Source organism: Hoplias malabaricus, chromosome 2, assembly GCF_029633855.1.
Source record: "Hoplias malabaricus isolate fHopMal1 chromosome 2, fHopMal1.hap1, whole genome shotgun sequence".
Taxonomy (NCBI): Eukaryota; Metazoa; Chordata; class Actinopteri; order Characiformes; family Erythrinidae; genus Hoplias; species Hoplias malabaricus.
The window spans coordinates 75,640,059-75,661,512 of NC_089801.1; the positions used below are offsets into that span (position 1 = coordinate 75,640,059).

At 37.6% G+C, this 21,454-nt stretch overlaps 2 protein-coding genes across 2 annotated transcripts; both read right to left on the minus strand.

The window, feature by feature from the left end:
* Positions 1 to 537: 537 nt before the first annotated feature.
* Positions 538 to 9,935, minus strand: pdia2 (protein disulfide isomerase family A, member 2). The gene is made up of 11 exons (XM_066659489.1): positions 9,438 to 9,935; positions 7,140 to 7,346; positions 6,890 to 7,023; positions 6,289 to 6,426; positions 6,077 to 6,193; positions 5,689 to 5,814; positions 3,473 to 3,667; positions 3,238 to 3,358; positions 2,753 to 2,934; positions 2,358 to 2,603; positions 538 to 2,132 (listed from the first exon to the last, which is right to left on the minus strand). Exons 1-11 carry the CDS (start codon positions 9,679 to 9,681, stop codon positions 2,064 to 2,066), a joined length of 1,779 nt encoding a protein of 592 aa, XP_066515586.1. The 5' UTR covers positions 9,682 to 9,935; the 3' UTR covers positions 538 to 2,063.
* Positions 9,936 to 14,407: 4,472 nt separating this feature from the next.
* LOC136685978 (protein PERCC1) lies at positions 14,408 to 17,200 on the minus strand. The gene is made up of 2 exons (XM_066659490.1): positions 17,025 to 17,200; positions 14,408 to 15,402 (listed from the first exon to the last, which is right to left on the minus strand). The coding sequence occupies exon 2, from the start codon at positions 15,399 to 15,401 to the stop codon at positions 14,676 to 14,678; it is 726 nt and encodes a 241-aa protein (XP_066515587.1). The 5' UTR covers position 15,402; positions 17,025 to 17,200; the 3' UTR covers positions 14,408 to 14,675.
* Between the last annotated feature and the right edge of the window lie 4,254 nt (positions 17,201 to 21,454).

The window sequence follows — 21,454 nt, forward strand, 5'->3', positions numbered from 1 at the left end:
CTGTATTTACACTGAATTCATATCAGTTGTAGTCATTTCTGTCACATAATATTTAATTTAACCTGCAGACACATATTAAGGTTATAACTTCTATTAAAGGTTAAAGCTCTCATATCTGTTTGTGTGCTCAGAAAATGTGTTTACGAAACCCCAGTGTCTGTAAAATGTTAAGAAAACAAAGTGTCTCGGTCTGGTATGCTAGGCTTTCTCTTTCTCTATCACCCCCCCCCCCCTCTCCACACACACACACAATCGAACAAACAAAGAAAAAAATCATAGACGTTCCCTTTAAGGCATAATTTTTAAATATCCAGTTGTGTATATTCTGCCCAAAATAATGAGGATCATTTGTCAAAGAACTGAAAATCTAATCCTTCTCTGTGGTGTCACAAATATCCATGAAATAAAATCAAGAATCTGGGAATTGTTCATTGTTCATCCTTCATTTTATTTAACTGACAAAATAACAAAGCAAACACTTGCAATATTTTGAGTAACCAATTTATTGTATTTCGTTAATATAAACAAATGGACATTTTGATGCCTGCAACACAAAAAAAGCAAAAAAAAAAAAAGGAAAGAAATTCTAGAAATTATATTGAAATTATACTGTTTTGAAATATTCCATAGAAAGCAGATGAATAAATTGTATAAAATGTGGATCCACCAAAAATGTCAAAGGTTTCAAATGGAACACTTGTGAATCCAAGATGGCAAAGAAATTATTTTGCATTGTACTTTACATAATATTCATAAATACATACAAATACATACTAAATTATGCATGGCGGGGGTTAAATGCGGAGACAACTGCATTTTAAAATCTTATCTAGTGTAATCTTATCTAGTGGAAAAAACAAACAAAACAATGTAAACTCATGAGTGTCATATTTCTGAGGTCTTTTTTAGTCTCTCAGGCAGCTAAGGAATCCCATTGATGAGCAGATAGACTGTCCTGTTGCCCCACTCTAAGCTGATTTAAAGAATATTGAAAATGCAACATTAAAAAAAAAAATGAATATAGATATTCATGGCCATTACACCTTGCATTTTCATTATCATCATCACCTTTTCGACTTAGTCCATTTCAGGGATGCAGTCATTTACATTATACAACTGATTTTCTTCCATACAGCAACTCAGTCTTGGATATTGTCACATCTGCTGCTGCAGGTTCTCCTCCAGACCAACAGAGGTCACTGTCGCCAGAATTCTAGGTTTTGAACTTTCTCCTGTTTCTAATTAGCAGCCATTTTAGTGTGTTTATATGATCTGTGTTTGGCTGGACGTCTTTGTGAAGTCTTGTATGATTAATGGCCTATGTCTGAGTGTATATATATTCAATAGCTGCTTTCCTGGTTAAGACTCTTTTCTTCTGTTTATGGTTGCTGAGTATTGGTCAGTGTTTTTGTGATATTTATATGAATTTATGGACTGACTTCCTGGATTTGACCCTGCCTGATTTGGACTTTCGTGATTTCGTGAAAATAAACCTGCACTTGGCTCATTTTTATTATTGTTGTTGTGGGTTCCTGTGTGACATATATATATATATATATATATATATGTGTGTGTGTGCCAAAATATAGTATTTCTCTTGCTCTTTTTTGAGTATTTATTTAATTGAGAAACATATTTTTGATATTTTGATATATTTGATATTATACTGTTTACTTCAAAGCCAAATGATTTACACTTATATAAATGTTTTACAATAATTTATGAGTATGTTTCTCAGACAGACTTATGGAAGAAGAGATTAATTATTTTTTTTGTTTCTGGCAGAAGGTTGTTCAAGATCTTGGCATTTGACTTATTTTCTCAACTTTTTGATTAATGCAGTTGAGAATATTTACTTATTTCTTTTTCAAAAAATTGACTTACTATGTAAGTGCGTTTACTGTGTAAGTGTTTAGTACTTAAATAATAATCATCCTTTCCTATATATTGACCTAATCCAAATAATCACAATTTCCCATTTCCCAATTATTCTCTAATGAATAATTATTTTCTTAAACATGTGACTTAGTATCTTAAAATGTAGGTTGATTCATGTAGGTCTCTCATAGCTCATCTTTGCTGCTGGATTCATTACTGGTTTTATCTGAATCTTCTGTTGTTTCATTTGAGACCTAAAAGCAATAATAAAAAGCAAATAATTAACTACATTCAAATTGAGTGCATTTTTAAATCCATGTTTATTTTTAGTCTTATTTAGTGTCCAACATATAATTACCAAGAAAAAAACAACCAAAAAATAGTTTATATTTCATCCCTTTAGTAAAATATTTTATATCAATAATGAACAGTGCTTTAAGTCAAGTTATGTTTTGTATGAAGTATAATATTTTACTAACCTCATCTTCATCACTGTCTTTCTGATCCTTGTCCTCATCCTCATCCTCAGGTTTGCTGTCGTCCTCATCGTCATCCTCAGGTTTGCTGTCATCCTCATCCTCATCCTCAGGTTTGCTGTCGTCCTCATCCTCATCCTCAGGTTTGCTGTCATCCTCATCCTCCTCCTCTTCCTCTGGCAGCACTCCTCCATTGTCCAGAAATTTGGAGAAAGTTTCTAAATCTCTCTTTCCATTGTAGTCCACCACCTGATATTAGTGTTTAAAACAGAAGTGGTATATAAAGAAAGAGCATGAGCTTCCAAGGACTGAGACTGGAGGTCACTAGTGTGGACTGTAATTGAAATGTATGCAGTAATTTTATTAAGAATCTGAGCGTTAATGCAGTATTTTCTGACCTTTCTTTCTGTCCCAGCAGGAAAGAACTTCAGTGTGGGAAATCCCTGCACTGACACCTCCTCCACCTCATTGGCAGTAGCGTCCATGTTGGCAATGATGATGTTTTCATGGTTTTTGTATTTTTCTGCAAGTTTCTCCCAGACAGGAGCAAGCTCCTTACAATGACCACACCAAGGAGCATCTGAGCAAAGAAGATATCACGCGTACAGACATGGGTTTGTACAATTTTGTGTCTTATACATCACTAAATATTTACCGCTGAGGGTACTTTATTTTAATAAGACAATTTCTTAGTCTTTTGTTCATGTTATGGAGGTTTGTTATGGAGGTTTGAAGCTAAGGTCAAAAGAAATCTGATTAATGTCAAATTAGTTTTCACATGATCCAATTCCTAAGGTGTTTTTCAATAGAATTGTAGGAAACCCTGCTTTTCTGAAACTGTCAGATGGATTGTGTGTGTGCCAACACACTCTTTCATACTTACAGAATTCCACAAAGACGTTTTTGGTCTCATCGAAGGCAACTTGTTCAAAGTTCTTGCCCACCAGCACTTTGACAGGATTCTTATCCCAGTCTTCTGGAATCTCTTGGCTCATCAAATGGGGCTACAGAAAGACAGTTGGCCGTCAGTTGGATTTGAAACAAACAAAAGCGGAAAAGGAACATGTACTTATTTATTTTTTGACTGGAAAATAATTAATGAAGAGGTACTTGCTGACCTTGATTTTTCCATCCAGCACATCCTGGCAGAAGTTAGTCAGTGTTTCCTTGTCGATCACTTCTTCCTCCATGGCATACTTTTTTACAGTGTCAGTGTTGATTAGACGGAGAACTGGAGCGTCGCTGGCTGAGATACCGAAATATTTCATAACGTGGGAAACCTCTCCATTTACATCTATCTTGATGAACAACACCTATATTCACGTAGAAATACAGTGTACATGTAAATACATTGACTGATCACTGAAATAGGAACACTCCTACCTTGTATCAATGCTCAATCTCCATTTTATCAGCTCCACTGACCATGCAGGAGCACTTTGTAGTTTTACAGTTACAGGCTGTAGTCCACCTGTTTCTCTGTGTACTATCTTATCCCCATTAAACCCTGCTCAGCAATGACACTAATGTTGTGGTGGTGTGTTAGTGTGTGTTGTGCTGGTATGAGTGGATCAGACACAGCAGTGCTGCTGGAGTTTTTAAACCTTGTGTCCACTCACTGTCCGCTCAATTAGACACACCTACCTTGTTGATCCACCTGATATACAGTCTGAGACAGTAGCTCATCTATTGCTGCATCTTGGACACAGGATGCTGTTGGTGGACTATTTTCAGCCCAGCAGTGTGACTGAGGGCATTAACAACTCTAGCAGTACTGCTGTGTCTGATCTACTGTGTCAGATCCACTCTCTGATCCTGACCCTTGAAGAGCAGGGTGAAATGGGAATTCGGAAGTATGTAAAGAAACTGGTGGATTGTAATTGTGATTGTACAACTAAAAAGTGCTTCTGTGTGGTCAGTGGAGCTGATAATATGAACAATGAGTGTAGATACAAGGTAGGTGTTCCTAATCCAGTGAAACCACTGCATATCTAGAAACCAAAATATAATATAGCCCTGTTCTCTGAATGACCTCCATGAAAGTACCAAGGGTACTGCCATGTGACTGACAAACCAGTCATAGCAGTGATCCAGGAGTGCCCACCCCTTATAAAACCCTCGGGCAACTCATCCTCCAGTCATTATGAGACTTCCCCCCCATGAGATGCAAGAAGGGTAGCTTCGTTAAATACCTGAATTGTGATTCAGTGAATTTGGGCTATATGTTTACACTTTCATTCCCTTTTATCATTGTTCAGTATTTCTCTATGGGAAAGGCATGGCCAATGCCAGCATTTCATGATTACAAACTGACTTTTCCATTAAAATTTGACTGTCATCCGACATCCAACAGACAGCACCTTAAAAAGATCCCACAAAGTGTTCCTTCACCTAGTGAACCATGGGGTAAAACAGAGCAACCCTTGGTTAGGGCAGGGTTTTTCAAACCTTGCAACATGGCACTTAGATGAGTCGCAAGTCAAAAAAATGGGTTGCAGAGAAATCTTTTAACTCTTCTGTGATATAAAAGTGTATTCTACTTACTTATTCTTATTGTTTTTAAATCTTCCAGTTCCTCCTTAAGTGTTGCAGTAATGCCAAGCACTAGAATGTAATTGATTTAAGGTGGAAAGGAAAATGAACTAGCTACCTACAGAGTCATCATCGTACTAGAAAAAGTTAAGGCCCGATCTTAAGATTGATCTATGTATCTGCAAACAGCATGGACCAGACACAAGCAGCGCATCCTCCATACTTCATCTGAGGTAAAGTGAAGAAGTGCAGAGCATGAAAGGTCACAGGCTCCAGGGCTGTACAGGCATAATCTGAGTGAGTAATATTAAGAACAATCCTGGGTACAGGGTAAGGGTGGCCCTAGAATCATTCATTCATTCATTCATTGTCTGTAACTGTATATCTAATTCAGAGTCATGGTGGGACTGGAGCCTACCTGGAATCATTGGGCGCAAGGCAGAAACACACCCTGGAGGGGGCACCAGTCCTTCACAGGTCGACACACACTCACACCTACGTACACTTTTGAGTCACCAATCCACCTACCAACGTGTGTTTTTGGACTGTGGGAGGAAACCGGTGCACTGTGTGACTACCCGCCCTAGAGTCATGAACGTCAAAATGTAGGCAGGTTTGCTGCACAGAAAATGCATGCATCTAAGTGACCTGCTTGGTGGATGCAAATTCAAACAAGAGAACCATTGTAAGGAGAGATGTTTCCGTTAGAAAATGAAATTTGGTGTGCTTCTCTAACGTCTTATAACATACAGAGTCATTAGTAGACAGGATATGTGTGTACTTGTGAGGATGTAATACCTACTTTGCCTTTAAACTCAGCGGCAGCTGCTCTGTAGTCATCCAGCAGTGCGTTGTGGGACTCAATGGTTGTGTTGATGAACAGAAGGATGTGATTGTGAATTTTAGAGGCAAAAATCTTATCAGCGTTCTGCAGAAACAGGACAGAATAGCAATGGTTGTTGGCAATATTATTTAGGCCCTGGAATGTACACGTGATTAATCTAAAATATTCAGCCAAACATGTTTACATACATGACACATGGCAGGTGATCTCATCGAGAATAACATACAGTTTCAATCATGTAACAAGGTGAAGTCTCGTGCTAGGAACTAAATCCCAGTCTCCTATGGGGACTATAAGAGTTTTACCCACTACACTACTCCAGCCACTGACGTTAATATACCGATACCTCTTCGCTGAAAGTAATGACAAGCTCCAGACTGTTGTTCTTTATGAAGGTGATCAGGTCGTCCTTGTCCAGCTTGCTGTCCTCAGGGAGGGGCATGTCAGCTCGCTTGTCATCAAACTGCAAACAAACCAACAGCAAACCCACTGCTTTAATTCCCGGTTTCAAAAACAAGTACTTTATATTTTATGGCTGAACGATGATCAAATGATCACCTTTTTGAAGAGCACCACTGTGTCTTTCTTTACATCATACTTCTTAAAGACTTCTGGACTGCTAGTGATGCCAAAGTTAAGGCTGACTGTGTCCATTGCGACATCATAAAACACCTTCGCCTCCTCTCCTTCCAAGTCCTGGTGATTAGAGAAAGAATAAAACACTAGATTTGGAAGTGCACAGGTACTGAATCCCTGAAGAGTGACGTAAAATAGTTTTTCTTATTCTTCCGGCCTCACGTCACTAGTAAAAAATGAATTGAGGAAGAAATAAATGTGTTTGATGGGTAAAATTGGATGCTAGTACATTTCCAGTTTGCGTGTGTGTGTATGTTCATTGCCAAGGATGTGTTTTAAATTAAATGTTCACATGTTTAAAAGCAAGGAAAAACTATTTTGTATAAAATTCATGCTGTGGTCCTTTAATCCTTAAACTATTTTTCAAATTGTCATTCAAATTTCATATACTTATTTAATAAAAAATAGAAAGAGATACATTGTATCCATTGACAACTTTATGTTTAAATATACAGTGAACTTCAGTGGAAACTGAACTAAATAGTAAAAATGGATATGCATGTGACTTCTGCACATCGTTTACCTCAAAGAACCCAACCACCACCACATCATGTGCATCCAGTAGGTTTTTAACATCTTTGGCCTTCTTTAGAAGAGTGGCACTAGGACCCAGGCGCCGCTGCAACCACTGTACGATTCCCTTTGCAGTGCGTTTCCCTTCAATACATGATGACATGTTATCAAAAGAAGTACAAACAGATAGATGGATAGATTAATCTTAGACACACACACACACACATATATATATATTTATATATTAACCCTAACACCACCTGTGAATTCTGTGACATCCAGCCTGTTGCCATCTTTAAAGAATTTAAGTGTTGGAAAACTATCCACGTTAAACTCTTCGGCCAGTTCCTTCTCCTCTGTGGCGTCCACCTTGGCCAGTCGCACTGGAGAGGATTCATTCTTCAGCTGCCCAGCAACCTCTGCATAAATCGGCTCAAGAGCTCGGCAGTGACCGCACCATGGGGCATCTTTCAGAGAGCAGAAAGAAGAGGGTGGTGAATATTTAAGTAGGTGTCAGCAGGACCAGACAGAGAGGAAAAACAGCTAAAGTTAGAGGAGTAAGGCATTCTTAATAGTTAAACTGTTTATATGTACACAATTATGTTCACAGTGGTTTAAGATGTTATGTCTATTCTAGAGAAACTGTGTCAGATTGATTGTGATAGAATAATAATATTTAATTATTATTATAATAATAATAATTATAATACATTTTATTAGTAATGCACTTGTGTTCTCTCTGTATCTGTGCGGGTTTCCTCCAAGTGCTATGGTCCTAAAGCACAGTAGGTGGATTGGCTTCTCAAAAGTGTCCATATGTATGAGTGTGTGTCGCCCTGTGAAGGACAGGCACCCCCTCCAGGGTGTGTTCCTGCCTTGCGCCCAGTGATCCCGGATAGGCTCCGGACCCACCGCGACTGGATAAACACTGTATTACAACAAAATCTTAACTTTGAATGAGAGTTAAATAATGGTTTATCCTTTGAAATATTTTGAAAAACCCTATAGAGTTGCCATTTTGCCATTTTCAATGCAGTATATGGGTTCAGAGTTCATATTTTATGTTAATGTGGCTCAAATAAAGTGGCCACAATGTTGAGGCAGGCCACAACTGCAATTGATACGTGTCCAAAATAGTCTTGGTCACGTGGCAAATTAGCACACTTGCACCTTTGTAATGTGGGAAAATTTGCATCTGTGCTGATGGTGATAAGCGCTACCTACATACTCTGAACTTTCTCTTGTGGCAACTTAACTCCTTTTACTGCTAACACACTTCTAGCCTGCATTCAAGGATGTATAATCCAAATTATACTTAATTACACATTCTGTTTTACGTGTTTAAAGGTCCTTAAGTGATTATTGGCTTAGAACTTCCTCTATTTGGTAAAATATGTAGAAACTTTAAAAACCTGCAACTAATTCTTCTGCTTCAAAAAGATAAATCCAAGTCAAGAACTGTTAACGAGACCCTTTTTTTGAGTGTATAGTAACCTATGTATACAAATGACTACACTCTTAAATATAAAGGCTCTTTGATGGTTCTTGAATTGTATATATGTTCAACTGAATGTATTTACCGTATTAAACCTTTTATTTTTATATGATGTGGAAGCATAGCTTTAAAAACATTTCTGACACTTTTATTTTTAAATATTCACAATAATAAACTATAAAACAACGGAAATCCCGATACATACATATATTAAACCACACACAATCTCCTACAGATCAAATGCTGTCAGGTAACGTTATTCATACGTGAGTATTTTCAACTCCAAATGATGCACACGTCTTGATTTTCATTGCTGTGGAAATATATCTTTTAAATGGTCACTTACCAGGATGAGAGAAAACATCATTACGTTTTAATTTATTTTAATGCATTAAGGTTAAATTGGACGCAATAAATATACATATCTATCAGTCCATTCATCTTGAAGTATTTACCCAACACAAAGGGCATGTGGCAATTTCAAATAATGGCACCAAATAATACAAGGTTTTCAATAATGAATAGGATGACTGTGCTCAAGAGTGGGGCATTATCCGTTTAGGATTATGATCACACTAAAGTAATATTTCTGAAATATAATGCTTTAATGATTTGCAATGTATTATTGTCTTATGACACATGCTTCTAGTTGTAATGTTAGGAACCAGATGTCTGAAGAGTTTAGTGCCTTTCAAGACTACACCATAAAACATATGCTGGTGGATAGATACATGCAGGATGATTTAAAGCCAAAAGAAGTCAATCCCACATTTAAAAATAAATAGATTCATAAAAAAAAAAACGTATGTACACGTAGTAAATAAATAAATTTATTGCAAATATACAACAGTTTCCTATCACCTTCATGAAATAAAAATGTATATCAATACGATTCTCTGTGATGTAATATTTCACATCAAACCACTGAACAGTTTAACTATCAATGGAGAAATCTGAGAAAATCCACTTTAACAAAGGCTCAAAGACGTTTTTAGATTGTAACAACGACCTCTAACTGTTTGAATAACTAATTACGAATACGTTACATCAAGGCCATACTTACAGAATTCCACCAGCAGGTATTTGCTCTCATTAAGGGCCCTCGCAAAGTTCTTGTCATGAAGGAGCAAGACATCTTTTTCCTCTGTTAGTTCGTCTGTCTTTTCTTGTTCTTCTGAATCGTTATCTGTCTCATCACTGGCCTCTTTTGTGTCCTCTTTGGATTCCTCTTCTGACCCTTCATCCTCTGCCCTGGAACTTAAAGCACAGAGCAGGAAAGAGAGCAACAGCACACGGAGGAGCTTCATGGTGGAGCGAGGTTCTTCAGGAGCGTGTCCCGGGAGATCTGGCGCAGTTGTTCAGCCTTGTGAAGTTGATAAGAGTGGGCTAAGAGTGACGAGTCATACAGTTGTGTGTGCGTGGAGCAAATCTACTGGCCTCATGGAACTGTCTTACACTCTCTCAGACGTTGACGGGAGAAGAGTTTATCGTAAGGTCAGATTATATGCAAAGGTGTCAACGAACGAACAATAGGAAACCACCCTCGAGATCCTGCTGGACACAAGCCAACCCTCTCCAAGTGTAGGAAGTATTAATTAAATATCTATAATGGGTTACAAACTGAGTATGCACAAATGCATTCAAATCTACCCATGACTGATATGACTCGTAAAGTGTACCCAAGAAAAATTCTGATGATATTGTTTATATAATCATCTCATGAACTATTACTGAATATGGTTAGATTTTATATTAAGCAGTGTTCAGAAGGCTGGATATACACTGGGCTACAGTCGGTTGTTTAATCTGCTTTGTTATTTCACCCAAAAAGTGGCATGACACAACCTTGCGACAGAAAACATTGATGAACATTGATGTCAACTGATACAGGGGTCAAACAATGAAATTTGCCTTTATGTAGATGTATGTCACATGTATAACACAGAAGCTTCAACAACTAATTAGATTGTATATGTTTTCGGTATTTATGGTGTCCATCAATTGCGACTTCTGTTTATTTTTATGACTTTCAGAAAAGTACAGGGATATTATTTGAGACCCCCAAGGTTCTGCATTTTCTGCTTTTCACAGACCAAATAATCTCAACAAATATATTCAAAGATGCGGAGGTCTGGGCTGGTGTTCAATATATTGCTATGAGAAAACAAGCATTTTCTATGTTTGTTAACAAGTCCCTTTTTTTTGGTCTATTCTTTTTACTTGCAAACCTAAAAATTTGCAAGAAAATAAAAGTCATTACTGTGTATAAAATAAATGCCATTTGGTTTGATATTTTGTTTTGTAATTCAGTGAGACTGGCCCAAAAACATAAATGTTTCTAAACAATAACTATTTCTTTTAGTGGCCGCTGTATGTAAGTGTTTTTTAAATGCCATGTTTGTCTGTTGGCTGCTATCACTCACCAAATTAAACTAACCATAACCTCACGCAGATTCAAATGTTAGAATGTGCCCAGCTGTTTTACATAACTTACTGGATATATGCAAATCGTGAGTTATTTTCTTTTATATATAAGGGCCTTTGTTGTCTGTTTGGCTAGGGCTTTGTTCGAGGAAAGACAAATCTGATTATATTAAAACAACTTACATTGGGCTCATTAAAAAGAGCATTCAGCCATCTTCTCCAAAGATGTTTCTTCATATTATGTAAAAACCAATATTTTGACACCTAGTTGTTTGGATTAATTTTGGAAATGAGAGATTCTATAGTAAATAGATTTTATACATGGCCACCCACATATGGGGGAACTATTTAAGGAAATAACTGATATATTCAGGGTTACAAAGCAATTTAATGCTTCATCTCATGTCAGTTGCTTTTTGTAGAAAGATGCAAAAATGATAAATAATCACATTCATATCGTTTACTAGATGTTGGTGGCACAAATCACATATTGTTCCTTTAAAATATATTTTAATATTAGGTAGATACTACACTAGGTTTATAGCATTAAGGCTGATGTGAGTGATTATTCACCTCTGAATTACATGACACTCTCTGAGACAGTATTAATGCCACTTTAACAGAAATCTGCCTTGCCTTGCTGTATTAAGAAAAAATGGCCTTCATGAAACATTACCTTTTGACAAAGTTAATTGCATCCTTTATCCATTGGACCTAGGTCTTCAGTTTGGGACACCTTCTTGTTCCCAAAGATGTTGGAGCCTAATTTCACACATAGACACAATAGTGAAATCCTGATCAAATGATATTTCACTGGGAACATTAAAAAAGTAATGTTTTGATTCTGAAGCTTAACAATGAAATGTTTTTTATTTAGACTTTAATACATATATTTATATAGAACTGTTTTCTTATTTCACAGATATAATTAGGCCTTCATTCACTCAGTGACAGGATGTGGTGGGGTGAAGAGGGAAACATGATATTACTGTTTAACATAATTTTCCACGATCAAAACAATTGTCTCATTTTGTTCGTTGTGAACCATTTTGTCCTTTGAATTATATTAAAAACTGTGATTAATTGGTCAAAACATAAACTAAAATATAATAAATGTCCAAATTATTTGAGGTTTAACATTGAATTTAAATTAAGCTGAGTTATTTAAACATGTTTAATATAATACATTTCCAGTGACGTCATTTAAACTATAAAATATACATTGCTGATACAATTTCTTAACTATATTATTATTATTAATACTACTATTATGCCTTGATTGGTTGGAAAAATCAACTGTTGTTTTCAGAAATCGTTTGAATTCTTATATTTGATATGTTCATCAGATGATTTGTCATCAGATATGATGATATGTAATATGTGTAAAGGGACCTGGAGGTTGTGGGTTCAAATCCGGCTCCGGGTGACTGTCTGTGAGGAGTTTGGTGTGTTCTCCCTGTGTCCACGTGGGTTTCCTCCGGGTGCTCCGCGACCCAGAACTGGATAAGTGGTTACGGATAACGAATGTGTGAATGAATATGTGTATACAGAATCATCAGACAGATGAGGCACTAGATTTCAGTCAGACTTTTATATATAGTAATTTATTCCCCACAATGTATACAATAAACCAAATATTCAAGCAGTATTAGGAGCATGTTTACTTTTAAAGCGATTAAAGGAAGAAGAAATAAGGTGAAACGAGATGTCTGTGTTTTACAATGTGTTTAACAACGTACACTATTCAGAGAGCATTTATTCATTTATAGCATAAAAGTACAAGGATTATACTTTTTTATACCAGTTATACTTTTTTTTTCAGGAATTTATTGAGGAATAACTTGGAATGGGGTTTTAAAGGAAAAAAATTATAACACTTGAATCATGGAAAAAATCATGAATCATGTAATCAAGAGAAATTTCAATGAATTCCCAAGATTAATTTTGATGTCATAAAAATTAACCTGCAGATTACTTCTGAAAAATAAGAAAGCTGAAAGCATGTTTCTCAAAATTAATGACAGCTGTAATCAATAAAGACAAAGTTAGGAGAAATTAAATTCCCTGATAATTGTTTTCTGATTACTTTCCTGACTTGATTGAAAGACTAAAAGGCGTTCAAATTTCATGATTGTAATCAAAAAATACTTTTTTTTATAAAGTTAAGATGTTTCCTTACCATATGCTAACTCTCCAGTTTGTTTGAATATTGGAAATTGGTCTAATGTGTTTACAAAGCCTGTCTGTAAATGAGCAAAAAACAAATGTTTCAGTACCGTATGCAAGGCTTTTTCTCTCCACTCTCTCTGCTCATGGCAGAGATATCTAGGGTTTTTTAGACAATGGTGAGAACTCTAAACATGAACTGAGATGAAGACACTTCTCCATTCCTGCTCCATACGTGGGTATTTTTGCTGTAGCTCGAGGTACAAATGAGTTTCTCTAGTAACTTAAAACAGTGAATAAAATTGTACAGTCAAGTTAAACAACAGTCATTTTTTCCCCTTAAACATATCACCCCACCTTAAAAGATGCAGAGCTTCTAAACATAAACAAAACAGAGAGAACTGCATTTCCCAATAATCATAGATATTCCCTTTAATACTCAATATACCTCTGTTTACAGGGTAAGTCCCACCCTTGAATAAAAACAGCTAATTGGCCTCCTGATAAAGCCCTAAGCAGGGATTCCCTACCCTAGAACCCCATGCACAGTATCTAGAAGAAGCTGAGAAGATTTTTATGGCATTATTTCAGCCAAAAACTGTGTTAACCATTCATGCTTTTTTAAATGTTGGTTTTTAATTTTATGTTTAAAGGAACACTAGGCAATATTTTAGCTTTAAATTACAGCTTCAAAACCATTGTGATGCTTCACTGGCTTGTAACAAAGAGAACTCAACCTCTGTCTTTGCTAGTCCAGGCTCTGCACTGCAGAAACTGCCCTTTGTAACTTTGAGAGGAGGGTAGGAAACCATACACAAAATCTTACCAAGTGTTCCTTTAAAGGTACCTTCATGTTCATGGAAGTGGGAGCCTAGTCTTGTAATGTACAATGTCTGTAGACATTCCCGAGATGACAAAAATATGGGTAGACTTTAAAAACCTCCATTAATAGAGGTGTATATTTGTACATAAACATTAAACACCACAGGTTAAATTACATTTTATATTTATTTGCCAGGTTTAAACATAATGGGGTAAATAAAACAGTAAAGGCGACATTCATCATTTCAATGAAGATGTTTCCTTACCAGTTGCTAGCTCTCCAGTCTGTTTGTGTGCTCGAAAACAGCCCCAGTGTGTGTAAATGTTTAAAAGAAAACAAACAAACAAACAAAAAAACAAAGGGTCTCTGTCTGGTATGCTAGGCTTTCTCACTCTCCTCTGAGCAGAGAAACTGCATCTGAAGAGACCTTCAAACTTTTTTAAACTATTACTCTATTCCTGTTCCATAAGTGGGTAATATTGATTTATTTTTGCGTCAGATGGAACTGACTCTAAATTCAGGAGAGAACTAACTGTAAGAAAGTAAACATAGACCGAAAGTGCTACAAAATTAAATAAATTTCAGCCTTGTACAAACAACAGTCAACACTTTTTTTCCCCTTCAAACCCCCTTCTTAAAAGACGTGGAGCTTCTGAATATAAACAAACCAGAAAACAGAGTTTCCCCACAATCATAGATGCTCCCTTTAAGTATGTATCTTTTGCATAGCCCTAGATGTTTAATTCAGCAAATAAACTGTTATTGTGTATTAAAATGAGCAGCAGTGTTCTCTGTAGAGATTGTGTACCTCAGCAAAATCATCCAAACAGGTCAATGGACAAAGCATACCCACATTTTTGCACACATCTCTGTATTTCCATTACAGCTTTATGGAAGCTGGTAATCACAGCTGAACTCACTGCCATTGTCTCTGTCGTTTGCCCAGTGAGCGAGCAAGTCACTGAAATCCGGAGTACTGGAGCTGCTGATGGTGGTCACTGGAGTAGCAGTACTCAGTGTGCTTATTGGAGTATTGTTGTTACTACAAAGTGAGGTTTCGGTGGAGATACTGAGGGTATCCTGTGTGTTCGTAAGGTGGAAAGGTTGTGGCTCTGTCCAAAAGCTGCTGGGTAGACGACGCTGGGTCATGGGTAAACCCTGCCTCTTCCTGTGGGCCTCCTTGAAGAGCTCTGCGAGGGGGCCCAGTTTTTCAGGCTCCTGCCCCTGCTCTGACGATGCCACTCTCATGAAGTCTGCATAGTATCGTTGTCGGCCACTGATCTCTGGACACACTCTGTCTGCATAAATATCACAGGCTTCAGGATCGTGACTGCATCCAAAGTATCTCTGGACATCACTGCTGATGAGCTCAGCGAACCGCAGCAGACGATCAGTCATCTCAGTGTGGACAAATGAGGGGTCCTCAGCCCAAGGCTCTTCCTTCTGAGACTGAGCGTTTGGAGAATCCTCCTCCTCAAAACTGTCCTCCATCTCCTCCCTCGGGTCCTCTTCATACTCTTCCTCAGCCTCCTCTTCCTCATTGGGAACAAAGCAGGTCTGGACTGGTCTGGCCAATCCATAACCGCTCAGGGTTCTGATCACGCTGGCTGCCATCCTACAAATTTGATCATATATAATGAAAGAAGGGCAGCTTGGTGAAGCACCAGGTTGTCATACAGCTCCAGGGTCCTGGGGTTGTGGGTTTGAGCCCTACTCTGGGTGACTGTCTGTGAGGGGTTTGGTGGGTTCTCCCTGTGTCTGAGTGGGTTTCCTCCTGCATGTTGGTAGGTAGACTGGTGACTCGAAAGTGTCCGTAGGTGTCAGTGTGTGAGTGAATGTGAGAGTGTGTGTCGCCCTGCCAAGCACTGGTGTGTCCCTGCATTGTGCCCAATGATTCCCGGTAGGCTCTGAATGCGCCGCAACCCTGAACTGAATAAGTGGTCACAGACGATGAATGAATAAATATTACGACAAAATGAATGGATATGGGGCTGCATGGTAGTGCAGAGGATAGATACTGGGATCTAATTCATTCATTCAAACATTCCTGTAATCAGTTTATCAGTTTGTTCAGGGTCCCTGACACACCCTGGACAGTCAATCACAGAGCATCACACACTCACTCAGTGATTCACACCTATGGACACATTTGTATATACGCCAACATGTTTTTGTTTAGTTTTTTGTGGGTGGGGAATGAGAGAGACAGGACTACCACCCGGAAGAAACCCACGCAGACATATAAAGAATACACCAACCTCCTCAGTGACCTGAGACAGGGATTGAAACCACAAACCTAGGACCCTGGAACTGTGTGGAAGTGACTCTACCTGTAGCACCACCATGCAGTCCTGTAATACTGAAACTGAATTAAAGTTAAAAAATATTTTATAATGGTTGAATCTGAAATGTTTACTTGAAAAAGAATTTAGCCATGATCTATTTATTTTATTTACAGCTTAAAAGGCCATTGTGTAAAGGAGATATTTCTGAGGAGAACCAGCATGAATTATGAATGTATAACAAAAGGAACAAATATGCAACCAACATCTACGACTGAACTTTAGAAAAAGGCACATTTCTACAGATTTCTTTGGAAACCAGATATAAATAAATGGAAAATGTATACTACATTATCGTCTGTGACATGATTTCTGAAATATTAATATTGGACTCTTAAGGACCGATTTGCCTGGACATGAACTACATTAAATACTTTTCAGCAGCATTGTGCTATTATTTGACAATGGTGCTGACAGGAATCAGGTATTGATGTCTATAGGAGAGGTATAGTAATAATAATGATGTATAATTCATAATAAGATATATTAATAATAGTGATATATAAGTAATAATATTGATAATAGAAGGGTAAATCTGATTAAATTTAACATTTGCCACTATTTATTATTACACCATGTTTCTATTCATGGATTTTAGAAACCACACGTGCTGTTACTACAGGCCAATAGCTCACTTTCTGTGATATAGTTAACCACTTTAGACTCGTTCATTTATAAAGCACTGTGGACATTTCAGAGTTTTTTAAGTGTATTTAAATATGGGGAATTTCTTTTCAAATAAATCTGAACGTCTTCGTTTTATAATTTGTGAAAGCAGTGGAATTCTCTTTAAAATGGCAACCATGGAGTATATTTACATAGTATGTATGTATTTTCCACAAACGCTTTTTTGTATATTAGTGAAATTATATATTATCTGATGGTCTTTCCTTACCTCGCAGTGATGGAGATGGAGGTCACTCTTCAGTCCGCTTTGTGCTAGTTTTCCTTTCATTGAGGGTCATTTATACCCGCGCGCGGTGTATTTTCTGTGTAAATATTTGCGCTTATTTGTAATTGTGTTCTGCTTAAACAGCGCGCGAGCCTCGGCGCCCGGCAACCCGAGAGCGGGGCGGAAAGAGGCGCGCGCTGCGACGCTCGCAGTGCTGGGGAACGCTCAAGTGGTCCAGCTGCGGTGCTGTTGTTTTAAACACACCCGTATTCAGACAAGCCCCGCCTTACAGAAACGTGATTGGCCATCGGTTTATACACGCAGTCTACATGGATTGGTAAACCCCCGTAATAACAACAACAACAACAACAACAATAATAATAATAATAATAAAGATTCTTCACGTGTTATTTTTAATGTATTTATCACAATTTTTAAAATACTTTTCTGTAAGAATTGTCTAAACCAGTTTTGTACAATTAAGATTTAGCGTTTAATTTCTAAAGAATATGAATTAGCATCTCATTATTGTAACAGTGAAAATTAGATCTTTCTTATTCTCAAAATTATGAGATTCTAAAGAATAATAATGACATAATAACACATAATTACAGTAACGATTACTGTTAGTAAGTTATAATTATGACCTGCCATAAATATTAGGCTCATTATCATTCTCACTGTTATATTTTGCACTATTATGGGTTGTTTGTTTGATTTATTTCTTTAATATTTATTCATTTTTTATTCTTTTATTTTTATTTATTAATTCTTTGGTGACGTTTCCCATAATTAGTAAACACAACAGAGCAATGCGGTCGGCATGGTGGGGTAGCAGGTAGTGTCCCAGTAACTCAGCTCCCGGGACCTGGAGGTTGTGAGTTCGATTCCCTCTCTGGGTGACTGTATGTGAGGAGTGTGGTGTGTTCTCCCTGTGTCTGCGTGGGTTTCCTCCGGGTGACTGTCTGTGAGGAGTGTGGTGTGTTCTCCCTGTGTCTGCGTGGGTTTCCTCCGGGTGACTGTGAGGAGTTTGGTGTGTTCTCCCTGTGTCTACGTGGGTTTCCTTTGGTTTCCTCCCACAATCCAAAAACACACATTGGTTGGTGGATTGGCGACTCAAAAGTGTGTGTGTGTGTGTGTGTGTTGCCCTGTGAAGGACTGGCGCCCCCTCCAGGATGTATTCCCTGCGCCCAATGATTCCAGGTAGGCTCTGGACCCACTGCGACCCTGAACTGGATAAGGGTTACAGATAATGAATGAATGAATGAACAGTGCAAGGCAAAAGAGCAGCAAAACTCAAAATGAATTTAAACATGCAGCCCAACAAAATAAATATTATCAAAATAACTCTTAAAAACCCCACAAGAGAGTAACTAAACATGTAGCAGTCAAAAAAGCCCAGCAAACATTATCAACAATAAAAACACATAGCAACAACAACAAACTCTTGAGCATCACTCATGGACCTCAACTAGCTCCCCTCAGTCAGTAAATATACTCAATAAACTAACAGTTCTTTAAAAATTATTGTATATATGTTTTTATTCATTGTGAAGGTACATACTCTGTATTATGCTTTCAGGCACTTTTTGGGCCACTCCTGACGCAGGGGGGCGTGTCTTGCCTGAAAATGGGCGGAAAGCAAAACCAGGCCCCTGGACCCCAGCCGCAGCGCTGTCCAAACACGCGGAGCGCGCCGCCGTTATCGCACTCGGCTTACACACTTAAGGGCGAACCTAAAAAGGCGTGAAATCGGATCTCACACCATTTTGACTTTTGGATGGGTCCCTTTATAAAAGCCCATTAACAAGATAAGGCGAATACATTTTGAGATTTTATGATTTTACAGAGTTACTTTTCTTTTAGTCAGCAAACGCACAAATTAAATAACATTTGTGGAGGCTGTAGGGAAAAGTGTGTGTGTGTGTGAGAGAGAGAGATACAAAAAGGCCATAGAAATGGCTAGCATCTGGTACGACATATGCCAGAGTAAAGTGTGTTTGTATTGATAAAGACATTCAAAACAAAGGAAAAAAAGACACATATTTAAGTCACCCTTAAAATGAATCTTTACTGAAGGCAATCGTTCTGAATCTGCACATAACCACAAACACTCAAACATATGATTTTTAGTATTGCGTGGATAAATTAAGCTATACTTTTTACTCAATAACCTTTAGGCCCTCCTCACAGTTAGTGACTTCAGCTACTTTAAGGTGTAATCACTCTGGACACATATTTTTAGATGTGCACACAGTTCCTATAGCCTTCACAGAAATGCGTAAAAGTAAATAGGACGCTGCAGAGTAGCTACTAATGGCCATTATGCTCAAAGCCGAGATATAGGTGTATAATTCAACATAGTGTTGCCCAGATAGCAAAGAAAATATGGCCCAAATATGGCACATCTGCCACATTTTGTATGACCCAAAATACACATACAATAACCCAAGTCAAGCCTGGCTCACAGCATTTGGCCCATATACAGCCCATACAAGAAGTGAGACAGATTTGGCCCAAACGTGCCCACTATCTTGGTGGCCTCTGGAGCACTGGAACTGTATTCTCTGGAGTGATGGCGATCCAATGTATACCTTTTGGATTAGTTGGTGTTTGTGATGTTATCAGTACCTGACTTCACTAATACTGAATGCTGTTGAACTCTTAAAATGTTCCAATGTCTGTACAGCCTTCCTGCAAAAGTTGAAACTGTTTCTTTAGCAAATATAATGTACATGATAAAAATACACTTTCCAAACAATTAATTCATTTTTTTATAGTGTTGTCATAGTCTGAATGAAGTACTGAAATGACTATACGCAGCATACAACAGGTTACTACCTACTCCCTGGCAGTTCTGGATGAAGGTCTATTGAGGAGGAGAATGCTCCATCTGTTTGTCCCAGTTGAGAGATAATGGGGTCAGTGTTCTGGTCATTACAGCCAGTTTTGTCTCTTAAAGCATCAAAAGGACTACTAAATGATTATTTATCACAAGTTTTCATTGCCTAATACACGCCTGTCAAACTGGGTTCCTTTTGAGATTCTAAATTAACGCCCAGAGACCTTTTCAGTCAGCAGATGAGGTAAAGATGGTAAAGGCTATTGACGTATACAATGATTTGACCTGTGAGGAATGTAACACATGACCTAATATATACACTAAAGTTAATCTTCAGTTTTCCGGGGGATTCTGTTTCACCACAAGTGTCACCACTCCCAGAGTTGCTGAGCTAAAAGGTCTGCCTGGAGGACTGGACATTAATACCATCACGTACGACAAGGCTTAAAGGTCTTTGAGAGGTAACAGTTTTTACAATTTTACAACAGTTGTTACAATTGGTAGCACTTACTGTCTGTGTTTACTTTCATACAGTTAGCGCTTTTCTGAATTTAGCACCAGTTCCATCTTCAGCAAAAATAAGTCAATATTAACCAACTACGGAGCAGGAACAGAGCAATATCCTTATCTTGGCGCATCCATTTCAATGGTTGGAGGTGTCTTTCTTGTCTAAAACCATCCGAAATCCAGTTTTTCTGATGTGAGCAAAGAGAGAAAACCTAGCATAACGGATCTAACGTTAAAGTTTTTTTTAACCCATTGACAGACACTGGGGCTTCATAACACATTAGACCTGTTTCAAACACGCAAACAGACTGGAGAGCTAGCAAATGGTGAGGAAACGTCCTCAGAATTTTATAAAAAAAAGTTTTTTTAAAGTGTTTTTTGATTAAAATTCTTGCATTTAGGTATGGAAAATGAAAAGTAATCCTTTCCTATTAATATGGAAGCAAATCTGTCTCATCAGACTTTGAAATATTACCACCTTTGAATTTGTAGCACTGAATTTTTTGCACTGAAATTATGCATCTGAATATAATTGCTCTTGAATAGAACTCGTGAATTTTCAAGAGCATGTTTTCACTGTTATTGTTCAAGGTTAATAAATTCAGATTTAAAAAATGTAAGCTCAAAAAAATTCAAACAATGTATTTTGAAGTTGCTCAAATTCGGTAGACGAAATTCAGAAACCAAAATACGAGTTACAAAAAAGTCAGAGTACACATCCGGGACACGAAGGATGAGCAATCGATTCATTTGGATTTTCTCTTTCACCTTAAATGCTGCACTAGTTTTATTCTGTCGCCGCTAGATGACGAAATACCAACACAACTTCCATACTATGGAAAAACTACACGTTTACCTTCCTTCCGCGGATATTATCTCTTTATTTTCAAAGTGTCTCAAAAATCTGAAAGTCTCGATGAAGACACAATGTAACAGACTATTGACATCCTGAAGATGAAGACATTTTACTATGGATTTTTTTTTGTAACGGCCCTGTGAACATAGCATGTGATATGACAGAATGTTGAAACATGAACTGTAGGGTAAATGTCCTATGGCATTTTTATTTTTTAATTGTCAGATT

What these genes read in the sequence shown, in the direction of transcription:
- LOC136685978 (XM_066659490.1), bottom strand. Translation starts at nt 15,401, where the DNA reads ATGGCAGCCAGCGTGATCAGAACCCTGAGCGGTTATGGATTGGCCAGA.
- pdia2 (XM_066659489.1), bottom strand. Translation starts at nt 9,681, where the DNA reads ATGAAGCTCCTCCGTGTGCTGTTGCTCTCTTTCCTGCTCTGTGCTTTA. An exon ending in ATACCTGCTGGTGGAATTCT is followed by an intron (nt 7,347 to 9,437) that starts GTAAGTATGGCC and finishes GCTCTCTGAAAG; the next exon opens with ATGCCCCATGGTGCGGTCAC. An exon ending in CCGCTGAGTTTAAAGGCAAA is followed by an intron (nt 3,668 to 5,688) that starts GTAGGTATTACA and finishes ACGTGAATATAG; the next exon opens with GTGTTGTTCATCAAGATAGA.